General features: G+C 45.9%; 1 protein-coding gene across 4 annotated transcripts in view; it reads right to left on the bottom strand.

Moving 5' to 3' along the window:
* Positions 1-511: 511 nt before the first annotated feature.
* The window catches only part of ASXL2 (ASXL transcriptional regulator 2), a 102,143-nt gene continuing 82,498 nt past the window's right edge, over positions 512-20,156 (bottom strand). For all 4 annotated transcript variants that reach the window (XM_061461195.1, XM_061461196.1, XM_061461197.1 and 1 more), the window contains 6 exons: positions 17,349-17,489; positions 15,786-15,949; positions 12,206-12,302; positions 10,270-10,375; positions 6,217-6,934; positions 512-4,258 (listed from right to left, as the gene is read on the bottom strand). In XM_061461195.1, coding sequence (XP_061317179.1) covers positions 1,847-4,258; positions 6,217-6,934; positions 10,270-10,375; positions 12,206-12,302; positions 15,786-15,949; positions 17,349-17,489 — 3,638 coding nt within the window. In that variant the 3' untranslated portion in view covers positions 512-1,846. The remainder of the gene's footprint in view (positions 4,259-6,216; positions 6,935-10,269; positions 10,376-12,205; positions 12,303-15,785; positions 15,950-17,348; positions 17,490-20,156) is intronic.

The raw sequence follows: 20,156 nt of genomic DNA, 5'->3' as shown, positions 1-20,156 counted from the left end.
AGGGAAGGAAACGCTTCTGTTATGATTAAATCTGCAACTCGCTATTCTTTATCGTTACCAAATAAATCACCACCTCTCCTTGGAAAAACACACTGCTTCACAGGGGAGTATCTCCGGGTTCTACCAATGTGAGACAAGGGAAAGGGGAAAGCAGTAGAATAAGTCAAATGCGGAAAGGCAGGCTGAGGACCCCTGCTCACAAAACAGCTGTCCCACCTATTTTGTTTATATTGCTTCATCTTAAAAAGGCCTTTGGATTAAAAGTGAATTCAGTGCTTTTCCATCAAAAACATACACAGATCTGTTACCTGACCAAGATGCAGTATGGCCCCCACCCGCCCCCAACAGTGACAACATGGGACTGGATGTGATCAGCGAACCTGATGTTCTGTGTTTCGGAAGAGAAACACCACACAGATCCTCGATGTGATGTGGATGCGTTGCGATACATTAATAGGCAGGCTGGCATGTGCTTCGTTAGCCAGCCTGGCGCCACTTGTTGAGAACAGAGTACCATTTTGTAATGGCTTTCATTTCAATTAACCAAACTGAATGAATTCCTGAACACTGGAAGTGAGGATGAGCATCACTAGCGATATCCCAAGACTGGGCTGAGGCAGGGGGCACAGCCTCCTCCCCAGTCCCACACAACCCCAAACCTCAGCTGAGCAAATCCGCACCGAGTCGAGCCTGATTAGGTATGTTAAAACACAAAGAGACACCCACAGTGGGCAACAGTGAGGCCCACCCAACAAGACGCTTGTTTTCCTTTCCCTATACGTAGCTAAATATAAAATCCTCTATAGAAATGAGAGACATCTGACTGCGGTGGAGGTCTGGAGGAGCACAGCAAGCTTCCCAGAAAGCAGCAAGACTGAGCTTGGGGCACCTTACTCGCATCACGCACCGACACAGCTCTTGACTGTGGGACGGCTCTTGCCAGCTCCCTCGAAACGCCTCAGAGAGCACCTTTCTGCTGAGTCCCAACAGCCTGAAATGAAAGGCAGTTCAGCACATATTTGTGATCTCTGCTTTAAATGGTTCCTGGGATTTACTGATAATCACGGTCACCGAGTTGTTTTAGTGACTGAAATTCTTGAATCCTATGGTTAATACAGTTGCTTTTTTTCAGTCTTTACCAGTAGGAAATCAGACATTACCTTCCTTCAAACAAGGTTACTGCAACTGACCCCTTGAAGAGGGGAGGATATGCCAATCAAACCCATCAGCAAATATTGCACAACCCAGTATGCCTTCCGGAAACAGCCAGGTCAAAAGTGAAAGGCTGGCATAACATTAATGCCTTCCACATCTGAAAAAATGTGAACTTAGATTTAGAGCTGGCGAGCAAGCCCGTGCAGAGCTCCTGCTTCTGTGCTCTGTCATCAGTCAGTACAAACATTGTGTTTCTTGACTATCCTGGTCTACTCTTTGTCAAGAGAAGACCAACAACGGGCTAAGGTTTTGCCGGGGGGGCGTTGTTCCCCCATCTAGAGCAGAGCTCAGCAAACATGCCGGAGAACAGGCTGGGGTTAATGAAACTGCAGTACAAGTCAAACACTTATCTCCTAAAAGATTGAAAAAATATTTTTAAACAAAATAATGTGACATATTTACATAATTCCTTAAGTGCAAACTCTTGTCACAATTCATGTAGTTGAGCTCAATTTAGACTCACTGTACAAGAAGGTGCTCTTTCTTTAATGAAAGAAGAACTCTACTCTGTATTCCTGATTCAGTAACGTGTCTCTTGTGCAAGGCAGTAAATTTCCTGTTTCTTCCCCATGAACTTCCAAAAGCAAAAACAAAATCAAGCCATTCTCCTCCTCCCCACTTCCCGTCCCCGTTACCGCACCACAAGGCAGGAGACACAGAGCTTAGAGGGGCCGATGCAGTCATCATGGCAGAAGGCCCCACAGCCCTTGCACATGATCATGGCTTTCAACCTGCAGTAACATTTGGAAGGGGAATCCTCCATGCTGCTGTCTTCAGCGAAGGCTTGAACAGGGATGGTCTGACTGTGGTTGCCAGAGTTCACAGCTTGGCTGGTGGGGATGGTGGTTACGGTCACTGAGAAGGACATGACGTTCCCCATGCTACTGGACAACTGGTTGCAGTCAGACAGCCCGGTCATGAGGGACCCCTGGTTCACGTCCGGGGAGGTGGAGACGTTTATTGTGCCACTGTAACTGGGCCCAATGAGCTGCGCTGCAGCACTCGCAGAGAGCTTTGGAGGGTGCGGCGGGGAAAGCAGCGGAGGCTGCTGCGGCGCGGAGTCCAAGGACGGCACAGAAGTACTGAACAGCTCCGGGTTGCTGTGCATTTTCCCCCTCATCGCATGTGCCACTTGCTCTTGAGCAGCCTGAATGAAGTCTCGTGCTAGCATAGTTCCATCAAACGCCTGAATGTTCTCCTTGTTGCCTGCTGTCTGTTGGGACGTGGCTGCTTCTGCCTTTACGCCCTTTTTAGCAAGGGTGCTGTAATCCGAAGAATTTATGCCATGTGAGACCTGCTCTTTTTCACACTGGCCAGACACCTGTGAGGCCTGGGGCTCCTCTTTCACGCTGGTCTGTTCATGTTCATCACCGGTACTCTCATCATCTGCATCTCCTTCATCACTGCTGCTGCCGTGGCCAGCCTCCTCACATTCCCCAAATTCTGGTTTTGGAGCATCAGCAGGACTGTTTAGACAGAACCGGTTTTCAGGGTTCAAGAAGAAGCTTCTCCTCAAACTCTCTGAGCCACGACCGTAGGTGGAAATGTTGAGCAGATAATGACCAGACATGGCAGGCCTGGATGTCCTCCTGCCCATGAAGCCTAACATAAACCTCTGGCTGGCAGAGCTGTTTTCTAACTGGAAACCTGAGGGAGGGAGGTTCACTTGTGAGGGTTGGAGGACTGGCAACAAATTCTGCCTCTGGACCCTCTTGATGAGGGTCTGGAGGATCTGCTCTTGCGCGGTTTTGCTGAGTGCCTCGTGGCCCTGGTGCTGGTCAACATTGGGGTCCTTTCCCGAGGGGAGTGGAAAAGTCCTTGGAATGTGAGGCAGAGGCCTGTTCTGGCAGAAGACCTTCCCAAGCTGTTGTGTGGGTAAACTCGATTGCCTTTCACCACCCTCGGTTCCAGTGCTGCTCCCAGCTACACCTGCACTACTAGCTGCCCCTTTTTCTTCATGGGAAGATAACAGGACAGTTTTCATTTCTACTTTGGTGAGAGCCTTCGGCAGGATTTGCTCCAGAGGGACGTTCTTGCCTTGAAGAAGCTGGGTGACTAAAGGGTTGTTAGCAGGAATACTGGAACTTGGCTTTGGGAGGGCCCCACTTGAGCCTGAACTTGGATGAGTTTTAAGGCTAGGTGCCACTGATGATGCATTAGAGGGTGGGACGGATGTTGTGGATGTGACCACACCTCCAGCCTGCGCTTCTGAACTCACGGATGTCAGTGAAGACACCAGAGGGGAAGGAGATTTGCTTTTACAAACATCTAAGCTGGTCCCTCCTAAGGCCGTAGGTGATACCTTAGTTACACTTGTGTTGGCATCTGCTGCGGCCATAGTGACGCAGGCTGCTCCATCCCGGACTGCTGCTGTCCCACAGCCCTGGCTTGGGCCTGCTGGAGCAGGAGGGGCATTCTCTCGTTTTTCCCTGCTGCCCACGCACAGGGAGCCTGATACCTGATTTATGGTCGCACTGGGGGTGCATGGTTTTGTTCTGTTGGTATTCTCTAGGGCCGCTGCTGCTGGTGAGGAGGAGCCGGTGCCTGTATTGCTGGCTGGAGCTCTGGACTGCAGGGCGGGAGTTTGCTGTAGTTGTGCTCTAGAAGGATGGTGAGGGGGTGCCTGGTCTGGGGCCTGGGTCTCCATGTGGGGACAGCTCCCTGGGCAGTGGGTAAGAAACCTTCTCGAACTTCCCCCGCTTCCAGTTCCTGCCAGTTCCAGTGCATTTCCTCGAGTTCCAGTTTGGGTGGCTCCACTTGCTGCTGTGTTACTCTTCTCTCCTCCACCCGGTGGGCCCCCACCACCGCCTGGTCCAGGCCCTGGGACAGCCCCCCCTGTCGAGGCGGCAGCAGCAGCAGCAGCGGTGGCGGCGGCGGCAGCGGCTGCTGCCCTCTGAGCCTTGGCTTGCTGGGCTTTTGCTTTGATGTCTGCCAAAGTTCTGGCTCCCCGTCTTCCCGGACTGGTAAGTGAGATTGGGAAACGTGCCCTGGGAGAGACCTGGCCCGCAGGAAATGGCATTGGGGAGATTCTGGAAACGGGAATCTGAAACAGAGGAAGAGAAAAACACAGCTGAGACAAGAGGACCATTTAATCTGTGTTTAAGAGGCGTTTATAGTTTGGTCTTAAGAGAAACAGTTGTAGTTTTGGAGGAATCCCTTTGGAGAAGTCCCTTCACTCCCTCGCTTGAGATAAATAGTAAGAGATATGCATGATCTTTTGATGCCTGGCACCCCTGTTTTAAGTCCTTACAATCTTGGTAACTCAGACGGGAAGCTCAGCCCTTGCCATTGTGAGCTACTACATCATACACCCTTACTCCAAAAGAGAAAAATCTGTGAGGGTGTTCCAAACCTCAACACCTATTATCCTTTATTCTGCATTTAATACTTTATTCATACATCATTTATATTCTTTTATAGGCTTGTGTCAACTTTTTATCGGATTCTGCACGTCTCTTCCACCCCTGTAGATTTGTACTTGTTTCCCCAGTACACCTTACTGTTACATTTGTTCCCATGTATCTGCTGACTTCCTTCCTCTGAGTAACCACTCGCCACATCTGTCTTTTCTACCTCACATGGGAAACTATTTGCAACCATCCTTCAATTCACTCCATTGTTAAATTAAATCCCATTTTTATTATGCTGGCAGATCAACTGTTCTTCCTGTATGACATTCCAAGTATCTTTTATTGACAGTTTCCTCCCAGTTTTGGTTTCACTAATGAGTTCCATTAATGCTTTCCTGCCCCTGTGCTATACTTATCAGCATGGTGAGAATTACAAACCATTTGTAAAATGTGTTTGTGTACTTCCCAGTATAAAGGAGTCTTACTAGGAGAGTAGAATTCTTAGGACATCGAGAAATACAGTAACTAAGCAGTTCTGCATTTACAACTTCTGCCTAAAGCCGCAGATGAGGGAGATGAATCTTAACCAGAGCACATTCTGGTAGAAAAAGCAGAGGCTCTATTCTGCAGAAACCAAACTTCTCCTGTCACAGTCACACATGACTGCAAAACTTTCTCTGTGTTGGTTCATCCATTTACCATGCACTATTGAGTATAAATGACACCGCTGAAGAAACAATTAGGGGTATCCGTGCTGTGCAGTCTTGCAATCATTATCTGGAAGAGGATGGAACACCTGGATTGAGTGGATGAGGTAGGTACTCACCAGCAGGACACCTCCTGGCAGCGCAGCTGCAGGTGTGTGCTCCCACCACCTGGGTCTCAATGCCAGAGGAGTGCATTGTGCAGGCCATAGACCGGAGTGGTTCTTGCATGCTTCCTTCCTCCTGCCCTATCCCCATGGTGAACAACTGCCTGACTCCTCTCCCATGTAGGCTCTCATTAAGACTCAGCAGCCAAAGGGCTTTTAGAATGGAGGTGTTCCCTGAAATGGTCTTTTCCTGCAACCTAGTCTGGTGGTATGCGTATCCAGCTGGTATAAATGATAACTGTTACTTCTAGGTGCTATGCCCTATCCAGATGTATAAATGATAACTGTGTTACTTCTAGGTGGTCTTTCTTTAAACACAGGTAAAATTTAGTTCCTGGGCTTGATAGATCAGAGGAAGCTGCTGACAGTTAACAGTCTTTGTGGACCATACTGGGGATACTCACACACCTGCCAAGTTTTGTGCACCTCTGGGCTACAAACTGCTTTGTTCTTGTGGTCTTGCAGTTCCTCCCCAGTTTCCACTGGGAACTGCAGTACTCTGTTATGCTTTGCCCTGGGCTTTTGCACTACTCTCTGAGCTTCTGGCCCAAGAGATCTTTCAACAGAGGCACGTGTATAAGAGATACCTAAGTCATGCTGATTACCCAGCCAGGAGATCTCCTTTAGCAAACCACTGACATAATTTTGGATCCAATATTTCCATTGCTGTAAGTGGGTAACACAATTTACACACATAACTGGAACTGAACTGACAAAGCCACCAGCTGAGCTGAGCTGAGCCACGACCTGCTCTATGGAGCTGCCTTTGTTTCCCTTTACCTTGAGTGGGGGTACACGTGGCACCGGGGTCCCTGCAGCAGGAAAGGGCTGTGCCTGGCTCCGAAATGCCTGGTGGTGCTGACAGGTCTCCATGATCCGCGGCTTCTTTTCAGGAGTGGTTGGAGCTTCTTCCCTACTCTCTGACTTCCTCTTAGGGGCTTCCACGCTCACTTCCATGTCTTCATTTACTGGGGGCTTCTTTTCTGGTGTTTCTGGAGTCATCACAGGGCTTTTCATGTTTACTACTACTTCACCTGCTTCGGGGCTCTTTGGTTTACTCGGGGCCACACCTGAGGCACTGACAGTCTCTTTGCCCAGCACTTCCTTTGAGGCAGGGTGTTTTCTCTCTTCGTCTGCCTTTTGACTGCTGGCAATTTGTGGTTTCTCTTGAATGGACTCTCCTTGAACTCTCTCTTTTAAAGGGAGGGAATGGTCACTGGGTTTCACTGCACACCCACCAGGGGGAACTGAGGCCTCTGCAGGTTTGGCTGGTTTTGCCTGCACGTCCTCCTTTCTTTCCTCCCCTCCTTTTTTCATCACTGGTGCTTCCTGGACCGCTTGTGCTTTAGACTCTAATGGAGAGGTCATCTCCTCTTTGAGTGGGATGAGAGAGGATGGCGGGCATTTTGGTGGCTCAGCTGCTAGATTTTCAGTCTCTGTCTCGGCAGGGCCGGTGTTTGCTATCAGTCTCTTGGACTCTTCAGGACTTAGCCCAGAACTATCAAGAAAAACAGATCTTTTATTTTGTGAAACATTCTTGCAAAAAGCATATTATCCTCACAAAAACTGTGAGGATTCTCTACATACCACACCCTAAATCGATGTGTCTCACACATCTAATTCTGTGCCAGGATCCTTGAAAGTTTTCTGTACTGTTGGTACTTCCACATGAAACAGAACTAAACAGAACAGCAAAGTTTAAACCCAACTAAGCTAAATACTTGGAATACAGGTTAGATCTAGTCCTCTATCCCGATACCAATTTTCCAGGCTTCAAATCAAGTTAATCTGGTGTCCTGAGTTCAGCAGTAGCAGTCATTTTTCTCCTTCTTAGTAGCTGGTGCAGTACTACAGTTTTGACTTTCAGCCTAGGAACAGCGCTGATAACACCGATGTTTCTAGTTGTTGCTAAGTAATGTTTACTCTGACCAAGGACTTTGTGAGTCTCATGATCTGCCAGGGAGGAGGGGAAGCCAGGAGGAAGCAGAGAGAGGACACCTGACCCAAACTGACCAAAGAGGTATTCCATGCCACAGCATGTCATGCCCACTATATAAACTGGGGGCAGTTGCCTGGAAGGGTTAGATCACTGCTCGGTGGGGCTGGGTATCAGTCAGCCAGTGGTGAGCGGTTGTATTCTCTTCCCTTGTTATTTCCCTTATCATTATTATTATTGGTGGTAGCAGCAGTGGTTTGTGTTATACCTAAGTTACTGGACTGTTCTTATCTCAACCCGTGGGAGTTACATTCCTTCAATTCTCCTCCCCATCTCTCCAGGAGCTGGGGGTGGGGGGGGAGAAAGGGGGTGAGTGAGCAAGCAGGCTGCATGGCAGCTGGGCTTTAACCACGACATTCTTTTTGGCACCCAACGTGGGGCACAAAGGGTTGAGATAATGACAGATCTGACTGAGGTGTGTCTAACTGTATTTGTGATAAGCATTCATAGTCACTTGTCACAATGCTGATTTATTGGCTCTCAAGGTTGTTGCTCTTGATCTCACAGTTTCAGCATGTCGTACCTTACTTACAGCCAGTATTTACTGTCTTACTGTTTATCGGCTGGGGGCCTTGGGCTAAGGTTCTTGTTTCATTGTACTTTATGGTAATGACTTGTAATTCAATAGACTCATTGATCTGAAACTCATCTGGCTTGTGTTCCCAGTGTGGTCACCACCTCTGTACTTTGGGAGGTATATAACAGAAGTGTATAGCAATTACATCTTTTTTCCCCTCCTCGGGTGGTTAGCCTATAAGGGAGACATTCCCACACACCCCTCCAACCAGTACACCAGCTACTCAAACTCTGACCGCAGCAGATAGCGCAGCTACTCCAGGTCCAAGCACAGCAGCTGTATCAGCCCCAGTAACAAGTACAGCAGCATCATTTGAGAGTTTTGAAGGTTTTGAATGGCCTTTGGGTACCTTTGAGACCTAACTGATTGTGATGGGGATCAGCATGTTGGCACACATACAGAGTGTGTTTTATCCTCGCCCGGTTTTTCTGATCTCAAAAGTTAAGCGGAGTCATGTTTGGGCCTTGTCTAGGATTAGATGACAATATAGGAGGACCAAGAGATTTTCCCTGAGGCTGGACAGTCATGAGTAGCAGGATGTGTGTGACAGTATGGGCGAGTATCTAGTCCACTGGGCCTCTTCAGTGCTTTTGAAGCGTCGGAGATGGAAGGCAGCTGTATGGAGACCCCGATGACAAGTTCCAGGAACTGCTGAAGGGGATGGTGAATTATTTTGAGCCTGGTGGGCCCATGACACTTCAGACCATCAGGGCAGAGATGGAACATAGAGATGGACTCATGATCAAGGGGTGAACTTAGCAATGGACACTATTGCCCTGGTTATTCATGAGTGTGAAACGTGCTGCAATTAAGCAAGCCAAGCTGTTAAAGCCTCTCCAGTATGGAGGATGACAGCTGAAGTACAAATATGGGGAGGCGTGGCAGATTGACTACATCACACTCTCTCTCCTGCTCTGAAAGACAGTTACAAGAGATGGAGCCTGACATCATGGACTGGATGGACTCAGCAGCTTTATAGGGATTGGTCCATGCACTAAAGAATGATATCTCTCTCTCTAGTGTGTGTGTGTATGTATATATATGTATATATATGAGATAAGAGTGATGGTATATTGAAAATGTGGGATCTGAGCATGACGTGAATGGTATGGAATAAGGGGTGGATACTGTCCTGGGTTCAGCTGTAGCAGTCATTTTTCTCCTTAGTAGCTGGTGCTGTGTTTTTTACTTTCAGCATAGGAACAGCGCTGATAACACCGATGTTTCTAGTTGCTAGTCAGAATGTTTACTCTGACCAAGGACTTCGTGAGTCTCATGCTCTGCCAGGGAGGAGGGGAAACTGGGAGGAAGCAGAGACAGGACACGTGACCCAAACTAGCCAAAGAGGTATTCCATACCACAGCACGTCATGCCCAGGATGTAGAACTGGGGGCAGTTACCTGGAAGGGCTAGATCACTGCTCGGTCGGACTGGGTATCGGTCGGCGGGTGGCAGTTGTATTCTCTTCTCTTTTTATTCCCCTTATCATTATTATTATTGGTGGTAGCAGCAGTGATTTGTGTTATACCTTAGTTACTGGGCTGTTACATTCTTTCGATTCTCCTCCCCATCCCTCTGGGAGCGGGGTGCGGGGGGGAGTAATAAGGGGGGGAGTGAGCGAGTGGGCTGCGTGGCAGCTGGGCTTAAACCATGACATCTGGCCAACAAGAAAGGCTCCCATTATTAGCCACCACAGGCACATTGCTACAGCACTCAAACAACCCCATGCAGCTTTCATCTGACTCCAGCTCATACACTGATATTTGCAGAAAGGAACACTGAAAAGCGTTCTCTAGAGGAATGTGGAATGTGTGTGAATTTAACCAAACACGTGTCTGACTGGATGTGAAGAAACACATGAGATGTTGCATAGCAGATGATTTGCTGCAGGGTAGAGTATGCACCCCCACCATACCTGGGGATCCTGGTACTAGAAGAACCCTACAAGGTGTGCGTCAAAGTACTGTAGTAAGGAGTGGGAAAAGTTAAGATGTAAAGTGTAAAGGACATCCTTGCCAGAGGAAACCAGTTCTACGCTGGTTATTAAAGCATTAGAAATCACAACAGCAAACACATCACTTCTGACATAATTCCCTCGGGTGTTTTCTCAGTTCTGCAGCAGCTGGATGAAGCTGGAGGCCTTTGTCAGCTTTCAGGACTAATGAAAAATTGTGTTTATTCGTGGGCATGCTACAAATGGAGCAACAGGTACACCTGGATAGGCAATGAAAGGGTAAAAAAAGACAGTTGAGGGTCTTACCTCTGGCCGTAGTAGCTCTCAAAAAAATGTTCCTTCCACAGCTCAACCTTCTTTTCCTTTTCTATTTCTTGTCGTATTCTTAGTTGCATTTCCGGTGTAAACTCACCTGCAAAAAGCAATAAAGGGTACCTTCAAAAAAGGGTATAGATGAAATGAAGCCATGTAACCACAGGAGCCTTCCCACTCACACTGTCTCAGACAACCCTTCACAGCATGTGACACTGCAGCCCTGCCTGCAGTACTTCAGCTCCTCTCCTGAGCTGCAAAGTGCTCCTCTGCTGTCTGTTGCTCCAGGCAACAACTTCATGCCCGACAGTTGTAACTCCCATCCCTGTGAGCGTCCACTCTGGTAGCCAACAGAATCCTAGAAGGTTGACTATGACAATGAGGACATCATGTTTTTCAGGCCAATTCTTAGTTAATTCCATTGGTAACCTAACTGCACTCATAAAACCCAGATTCTCATGTTCTGAATATTTTAAAATGAGATAAATCTCATCTTGACGTTATTTCTACCAAACATTCCTCCATTCCATCCATATTCCTCCTCAGCAGACACCCCCAGCATTCCCACCTCAATGGCAGTAACGCAGAGGAATCAAAGAGAAACAAGGGCATCCAGAAGTAAAAAAAGGCCAAGACAAATACACACAATGTGTGTCCAGACTTTTCTATTTTACTTCTTATGTCTTTTTCTTTTAAGCCTCCTGCCAAAATTACTCCAGAGAGGGGATTAATTAGAGGATCAACAGAAATCAGATACTTTCATCACTGCAGGGTTTGTTTCTCAACAATTTTTGGCTCCCTTTTCAGCACACTGGTACCTGTCAGTATTAAATCAGGACACTCATCTTTTCATTGCAGAAGTACAGAGGGCCCAAACAGAATCTGTGATACATCAACTTCCTTTCATATTTTTATATAAATTTGGTCAGGTAAATAACTACAGAAAATCTGTTGCATCAAAATCAGCAGAACACACGCCTTTACTTAGAGTAATATAGCAACAGGGTTCAAAGTTCAGCCCTTTGAAACAGTCTCTGTTACAGCAGTGAATTCCTGGATTTCCAGTGCTGCGGTGATCCTTTGTTTCCCAGCTGGGACATTTCAGCTAAAAGCACACACTGTCATAAGCTCAGGTATGCCCTGAGCACAAAGCACATGAAAACCTGCCCGGTAGCCTGCAGTCAGATGCATGCTGTGGAGATGGTGCCTGCCCACAGTGCATGACTGCACTTCTGGTGATGTGATTTGATCAAATGATGGAATTAAGCCCCTCTAAGTTCAAGATGCAAATTGCCATTGAAGGTGCAGGAATCTTACTGATTAGTAAATATCTGATGTTATGTTATATAATAAATACTGGCCCAAAGGACTTGACCACACCAGCTGTGCCCGAACAGCTTTGCTGATGACCAAGTGCATTACTTGGGGAACATGATTTACCTTCTCCACTGAGCTCAGCAGTGGGCTATATTTAGCTACCACCACTTCAGAATAAGACAGCTATACAGTCATCTCAATATTATTTTAAACACATTTTTCCCTCTTGTCTCATCTCTTTCAGAGACTTGCTCATTTTTCAGTGGGGCTTTGAGCAACCTGGTCTAGAGGAATGTGTCCCTGTCTGTGGCAGTGGGGTTGGAACTAGACTAGCTTTAAGGTTCCCTCTAACCCAAACGATTCTATGATTCTATAATTTTTGTACATGCTAAGTTCAAAAGTGAACTCCTTACTGCAGCCCCTCTATGACCTTGAGATGACATAGTTTTGAGCTTGCATGTGCTCTCAGCCTGTGTTGACTACAGCTGTCTTTACCTGGGAACTCCTTCCAGTGCTTCAACCTCTCCAGGAAATCTTTTTTACACATTCCCCAAAACATTCACTAGGTGAAAGCCTTCTAAGAGTTCTGCATCATTGTCTGGGGAAGTTTTACCTTCTGACAACCTCTCCTTCCAGCCTTGGGCAGCTGAGGTGAAAAACTCATTGTTGAGTGCAGAGCCACTGAGCTTCATCAAACCGTCTGCCCCAACCTGGAACACATGACAAGGCAAACATATTAACTAGCTGAAAAAGCAAATGTCACATTTCATCATATGTGATCTGAAAACAGAGCAAGAGCCCCAACACTGCCAAAGATCTCTCTGGAAACTGCCTTGACTGCAGGAGAAAACCTGCAGCCATAGTCAAGGCTGGGATCCAGGAGGTTGTGGGAGATTTTCCTCATCCTTGCCTCAGCCCATCCTCTATAGCTGCACAAACACACATAAGCAGCAGATGGTAGAGGTGGCAAGGAGAAGCACATGGAAACTGAACAGCACAGCCTCTGAGAAGCTCCTTCAGCTGCCCTTTCCCCTGTAGAATGAATGAGCTGCCTACCACCCAAAGCACCAGCTCTGCTGCCTTCGCATGGACATGAAGCGTATGAGGGAAAAGCAAGGACATAAGAGGTGTTGTATAAAAGTAACTTTTACATTACACCTGAACTGTATGTAATCATAACCACAGATGCTTCAGGAAAAATGGACAAATGAGGCTTAAAACCCATTTGCTGTCTCTGAAATATGGTTAATCAAATAGGGCAGTCATGCTATGGAGCAGGACATAAATGAGAAAGCACGAGGCCAAGGCTGGAACAATTGCAGTGGGAAACGATAACCAGCGTAGTAAAACACACATGAAATCTGCTGTTGCTCTTTATTCCACAGAAGTAAATGTGGAATTTCTCCACCAGAAACAAAAATACATCTATGGTTCAGTTAGTGGCAAAAACTTGCCGTGGGCAAAACTGATGTGCTTCCATTTATTGCCTAATAAATCAGAACGAACAAGCAAAATCCAGCTGTCCCAGTGCAAGCTACACCTGATTACACTGGGAGACTGTGCAGGAAACCTTCACCAGCAGGACTGACAGAGAATCTGTGCTCTCCCTGAGCCAGTGTTTGTGGTGCAGGTAATGAAAATTATGGAACTGACCTAATAGAAGGTTTTATGGGTAAGATATAGTTGGTAGATTTTTAAGTTAGAAGCTGCCATTGTATGGATTACAAAAGCAGAGATTTATTTTCTAGTCCCAAACCCTACTGATTGACTAGAGGGAGCAGAACTGACATGACTATCCTGTGCTGCACATACGGGGTTGCCCATTCCTTGGGCTGGAGGGCAGTCAACTACCACAGGGCTGGTAGCGTCAGGCCTCAGTGCCTGCTTTCCCCTCTGCAGAAAAACCAGCTGAAGCAGCTCAGACTGAGTCCCTGACAAGCAACACACAGCAGACAGGCAACCTTTCACAACTGGCATGTCCAACGCCTTCGCCTCTTCTCCTGTTTAATACAGTGAAGACTGACATGCAATAAAGCATGCAGCACCACTTGATGTGGTGGGCTGCTCTAGAAGATTTACTACAGCAAAACGTAAGATCTGGTCTCTCAGGAGCCAAGCAATGTTATAGGGTTAGTCAAAATTTGTTCTCAGTGAAATTCTCATTCAATTTAAGGACAATTAAAGTTAAAAGCCAGGGCAGAAATGTCCTACCATCTGCTGTGAGGTTCTTGCCAGTAAACTCCAGCTGCAAACTCCATCACATCATATTCTGACACATACCTAATTATTACAAAGGCCACAGGACTTAAAAAACAATTGCTTCAAATATTACTGAATCAGCCTCGGACTAACAAGTCCCCAGTGAATGCTGACTGAAGATTAGAATTTATGAGACAATGTAAAAAGTTAGAACTCCTCCTAGCTCCAAAGGAACACTGTCTGCTCAGGGCAGCATCCTCTCTAAAGCAGACCACAGTGCAGCTGCCAGACCACAGATATTATTAACACTGTGTGAGAGCCAGGAGAGCAGCATGGCCAGAGATGGGTAACACTTTACTGCACATGGATGTCTTGCTCCATCTAGCATCTCCATCTAGGCTGGTGTCCCTTCACAGTCTGTAGTGGTCAAGTCAACTGGGTGTGTGGAGGTAGGGACTTGGTTCAGCTCAGGCTGAGGCAGACACCTGCATGTGCTCAAAAAGCTCTTGAGTGTACCAACTGGAGTTCCACTTTCTATAAGAGAAGCCCTGAGTAAGCAGCTGAGACAGACTCTGAGGAAGTGACTGAAGTGCATAAATGCAGGCATCTAGTACTGATCTGAACATCACACAGGAAAGTATCTTAAAGGGACTTGCAGACCTGAGACAGGACATATGGAAGACTTCCATCTGGAGTGGAATCTTGAAGCCAGCTTTGCTATCTAAAGAACATTTAAAATGGCTCTAGGCACACATGTTAAGGCATCTGAACTGACACTCCTACAACTGAGTAGCATAGCACAGATTCCTGCTTTGCTCAGAAGCTCCCAGCCAGCTGGGGTAGGAATACTGAAGACTAACATGACACAAGTAAGGTAAAAGGAAGGAAGCATCCGTGTTCTAGCTGCAACTTTTCTGGTATTGAGCACAAACAGATTGAACTTCACTTCCCCAACTCTATTTTTCTGTTTTTACATGCAACATTTAATCTTTTCTGATCTCTCAGTATCATCCCTGCCTTCTCCAAGTTGATTAAAAAAACTGCTGCAATGTTGAGATTGCTTCATGCATCAGATGAAATTCATCAGGTCCAGCTGAGTTGAAATAGCTGTCCTACCAAAAGATTCTCTTAGGTGTTCTTTCAGTCCTGAAAGCTGAGTTCTTACCCCCTTGTAACTCATGCTCCTGTTATCACCGACTGTTTAGTGAGAGCTCAGTGAAAAACTTCACCATTTCTTCTGTGCACTCCCAGAGCAAAGGAGCCTACTTCTCCCCACTAAATACTCCTCTGCCTTTCCAAATTCCTCTCTTTGCTTGCAAAGAGATCTTAGACAATCCACAGACATGAGCCGTCTCCACAGTTGCCGCACACTGTGTGCTTGGTACCTTTAACTGTGTGTTTTGGGTCAGGGCTCAAGCTCTGTGGCACAGGTCAGGCCTGCTCTGCAGTCTGGACAGTGTGAATGTGCCATAGAAAACTTATTCGGTTTTCACTTTACCAAATTCAGAATTTGACAGCAGTGATGCCAGAAAAGCAGAAGAGGCTGGAACTAGGTGGCAGCATCTGTATTGGTGTTCTGTGGGAAGGCACCAGCCTAAGAAGCCGCAGGGTCAATACTGTACTGAAGAATCCACGTGAGGACAGGAGAGAGGAAGACATGAAAACTGCTGCATGCCCATCACTCCTGGCCCTCTGCAAGTCCAGTGTAACAGAAACATTGTTCTTGCTGTAGCTGGGAGTGTGGATTGATTTAGCCATCTTTGGATGGCTTTAGATCTTTTTCTGGTAGCAACAAACACCCAAACACCAAACATCAAAGTGAGAAGGATTTTCCAATTTTTTTCCACATTGTGCACAGAAGCAGCACCCTACCTCATTAGCTATATACACAGTGTTTGGGTGTCTAGGCTGAATTTCCTCTGTAGATGCTCCCTGCTGACACCAAATAGCCACCTGCCTCCACAGCAGAGCCTAGAAGAAACAGATAGACCTACCTGCCTGTCCACCTCGGGCAGCAGCAGCAGCAGGCGCTGCTGGCATTCTGTAGGCAGGACGGAGAACGTGTGCTTGTTGATCAGCGCCCGCAGGTTGGTGTTCACGAGGATGGAGTCGGGAGTTTCCACATCAATTTCAGCACACTTTGCTCTCTTCAGCTGCCCTGCAACAAACCAGCAAGATGTAATACTGTACCTGAGAGAGGATTCCAGGCTCCTTTTGGAGTTCACTGTCCCCAAGTTCTTCAGAATGCCACCTCTGTGATCTATTTCATACCCTGACTTTAAAAACATGTTTTACCTTTGCACATACAGTTCAAAACAAAACAGGAGGTTCTTTCCAGCACAATTTCCATACCACTGTAGCCTGTGTCAGCTGACCTAACTCCTGTAGAATCCTGCTATCTGGGGAACAGCAAGGAATCTTTTTCAGAAGGGTTTCTAGAATTGCTTTTAGTCACATTGATTTCTATTTTAAGCCTCTCACTAAGGTCAGTTTGTTCCTTGGGAGTTCTTCCTGGACTTTCCTACTTTGTTCTTAGCAAAAGCATTTCAGAAAAATTCACCAGCTCATTGCACTTGGGTGGGAAGACAAAGCAGTAACAATGAGTAACTATTCTCTTTCTGTGTTTGAAAGCCAGCAAGTCAAGCATTAACCCTTATGTCATAGCCAGCATCATGCATGTGCTGTGAAAGGCAGCGTTTGCACTGTGTGCTCTATTTCCTTCAGATGCACCCGCTGTCTGTAACTGGCAAAATACCACATATTACAAAGCTTAGATTAAAAGCACGTTATTAGCACAATGGGTAGTACTACCCTGCTCCCCTGACATCAGGGATGATAGCAATTACTTTTAAGTTAAGAAAACCTAATAAAGTAAGTGCCATGGAGGCTTGTTTCTCTAGGGAAAGTGATCTCCATCAGAAGTCATTCAGGAAACAGCTCTTCAGGTTTATAATCTATTTAAGTTACAGAATTTCCTAATTACACAGGACAAATGAAACATGCTTTGAAAAGTGTTTGTTTTCACCAATGACAAAGACAATGTAGGATGAATAGCATAGATAGAGACCTCAGAATACCCTTAGTTTTACCAAGGTGGAGTCCACCATTGGTGTATGTAAAAGAAACCACAAAAGGTCTGGAAGCCTGAGAAGGACCTAACTTCTGTGAATGGGAAGGATGTCAAGTAACAGGGGAGTCTGAAGTATAAAGATCTGGGAAGGAATTTCTTTTTTCTTTTTAATGTTATCAGAGTCTCTTAAGTGCATTAACAAGCCTGCTAAATAATGCAAGTCCTTTTTTGCTTCTCTAACAGCAAGCTGCAAATTCATACGTAGAAAACCCTGATGGTAAGAAATGAGAAAAGGCTTATTTGCATATATACAGTTTGAATTATTTATCCCAATTCACACAGCATACTAGCAGTACCATCCAGAACTGTACAGAAGTCACTTTAGCAATGCAATTAATTATACATTTTACTCAGCTTTGTTATTTAGGCTTTTGTTCTGTTATCAGAGCAACCAAATCTCTGTAAGCAAAAAAAGTAAGTATCTTACTTGCGTGGAGCCTGTCAGATCTCTGGAATGGTTTCTTCCCCAACCCTGGCAAGGAGTTATCAAGCTTAACAGAGGGAGAAGAACTAGAGGTAGAGTTCTGAGGGCTGCTCGACTGTCCATCTGACTGCTTGCCTTCCCAAGCTGCAGAGGAAACAGAAATATTTAAACACCGGGATGTACAAAGAAGTATTACACAAGACATCTGTTTGGGCTGAAATAAAGATTCTTTAATATGTATACCCTAGTTCTAGCAGCTCAGGGACAAGCACTCCAAGGATACTTATACTCCTGTGTTCTTGTAGCACTTGCTTCCCAACAGGGTGGAAATAGAAGCGCCCTTTGTACCTGTATCAGACTATCATAAAATAAAGGGTAGGACAATCACTTTGTTTATGGTTTAAGTCTATTTCCCAGTTTGCCCCATCTCACTTCTCATTTATATTCAGTCCAGTAATGATCTTGTTAAAACTTCCTTTCTGAGGCAGCTTTAGTATCTGTTGGAGTTCACTATTAGGAAAAATCTCTTCATACTGCATGTGTCCTTTCTAAATTTTAAACTACAAGTGTAGCTTTTGTTCTTTCAGACCACCCTCAGGAATTCCTCCTCCTCTTTCCAATACTCAACGGATATTTTTGTGTCCTCCTCCAAAGTCACTACTGGCCCAACTAGACAGATTTCATCACTCTGATTTCCCCTCACAATCCACTGACACCCACATTCTCTTTTGTACAACAGGATTTTTTAATGTCAGTGGGAACAGCTTCTTCCCAAGATTCTCTCAGCCTTCCTTTCCCTCTTCCTCTTTAGTGAGATGAATTAAGAACATGAGCTGGTCTTCCCTCTGCACTCTCTAGGCTTATGTTATAGTAACATCACTCACTCAAGTAAGGAAAGGCACTGGAGTGCCACAGCTCAAAAGAGAAACTCCACAACACATGTGGTTAATTCACAAACAGAACAAATGCTGGCTCTCACTAACAACTTGCACTAATCATTGTTTCACTTAGTCTGTATCTCATTATCCTCTCTGCCTGCGAGAAGAGGCTGAGGGCCTGGGGCTTCTTCAGGCTGGAGAAGAAGGCAGATTGCAGGAGACCTGGTCGTCACTACTGTTCCTACCAGGACAGCAGAAAGATAAAGCCAGGCTTGTGATGGTGGTGCCTGACAGGAGAACAAGAAAAAACAGGCAAGAATCAGCCAGGATATAAGGAAAATAATGTATCCCTGTGAGGACAGCCTGCAGTGGAGCAGGGACCCAGAGAGGTTGTGCCACCTCTGTTCTTGGATTTGCAAAGAACTGACTGGCCCCTAGAAATGCTGGAGGTCCACCTGCAAGAGACCTCCCAAGGTCCCAACCAATGTCCCAACCAACATAAACAGTCCTACGATTTGAACATATTTTCAGAGTACTACTAAAAAGGCTGCATGAGTTGACACGCACAATGTACAACACCTTGCAACTGTGGTGTAGCAGCAAAATACGGGGAAGTCTGAGAGAAAAATAACCCAACCCAGTAACAAAAATTAAATAGATGTGCTGGAAGAAAATGGTTCTGTCGTGGCTGAGGTGGATGTACCAATAGTTTGGGAAGTGTGAAACCAAAATAAGGAGAGAAGGTGATGTGCCTCCTGCCCCCAGGGCCTGCCACTCTGTGGCTGGGAATGGCCAGCGAGCAGGCTACCAGCACCAGACAGCCAGGAAAGGCAAAAACCTCATTATAATCACAAAAAATAAAGACACCAAACAATACCTGAAGTACTTTAAGTAACACGAGTTTGGATTACTTCCTCCATTAGTCTATTTTATAATTACTCTGTGTAAGCTAATAATCTTACAAAATATCCTGCTTTAGTCCCTCTCAGGTCTCCACTGTTCCTACTTCCTCAAGCAGAGATCCAATTCCTCTGGGGCAGGCAGCTCTGGAGATGAGGTCCTCCAGACCAATATCTGCCTGTTGCACTGATCAACCATTCAGAATTAATCCTGGTTAGACAAGAAAAAGCAGGAGGGATTTAAGCAGTCATTTTATGCTGAAGACCTCATAAACCTGGCACTGCATTGTCTTCATACTGTCACGAGAAACATAGTTTTCCTCTTGGCTTCCTTCTCAGGCCACACTACCCAAGGTGAAAAGGGCACAAGAGCAGTTTAGGACTGAGTTTCAATCAAGCAAGATGGTATTAACCTTTTGCCCTTTAACTTTTTTAATAGAGTCTGAACTGGGAACAATAGGCAACCTCAAGACACTCGCTCTGCTATTAAATGCGGCATGAGGTATAGCTGACAAACACGCCCGCTCCTTTCTGTCAGATATATGGTGCCCAGCAGCAGCTATGCATATGGCTTAACAGATGTTACAGAAACATTCCAGCCGTACACAACCAGCACGCCAGGCCAGATTGGTCTAGTTTTGGTTTGGATTTGTTTAGAGCTGTTTGGAAAGGGAGAATAAACAAACACGCTAGAACACAGACAGAATTTTATCCTAAAGAAAATCAGCATGAGATGAGGAAACACCTCTAATTACGTAGAAGGTGGCAAGGAGAAGAAATCAAATAACCTGTGCTCTATGTCCATGGTGGATAGGACAGGAAATCTTGGATTTCAAGCCAAGGAAGCAAGAGAAGATTCTGATTACAGACTAAGAAAAACATATTAAGCTCAACATGACCCAGCAGTATGTACTTCCAGCCCAGAAAGTCAACTTGACTGTACAGAAACATGAAGTGATGTAAAAAAGAACTCCCTAACCTTACATACACGCTGTCAGGCCCTACAATAGAAAACTTTTTCCAGACTCTCAGGA

This window comes from Pezoporus flaviventris, unplaced genomic scaffold (genome assembly GCF_033815535.1).
Source record: "Pezoporus flaviventris isolate CSIRO_AGI_PZ_B2104156 unplaced genomic scaffold, CSIRO_AGI_Pfla_v1 ptg000031l, whole genome shotgun sequence".
Lineage (NCBI taxonomy): Eukaryota > Metazoa > Chordata > Aves > Psittaciformes > Psittacidae > Pezoporus > Pezoporus flaviventris.
The sequence above is the reverse complement of the archived record's forward strand: the minus strand, read 5'-3'. Positions and strand labels throughout refer to the sequence as shown.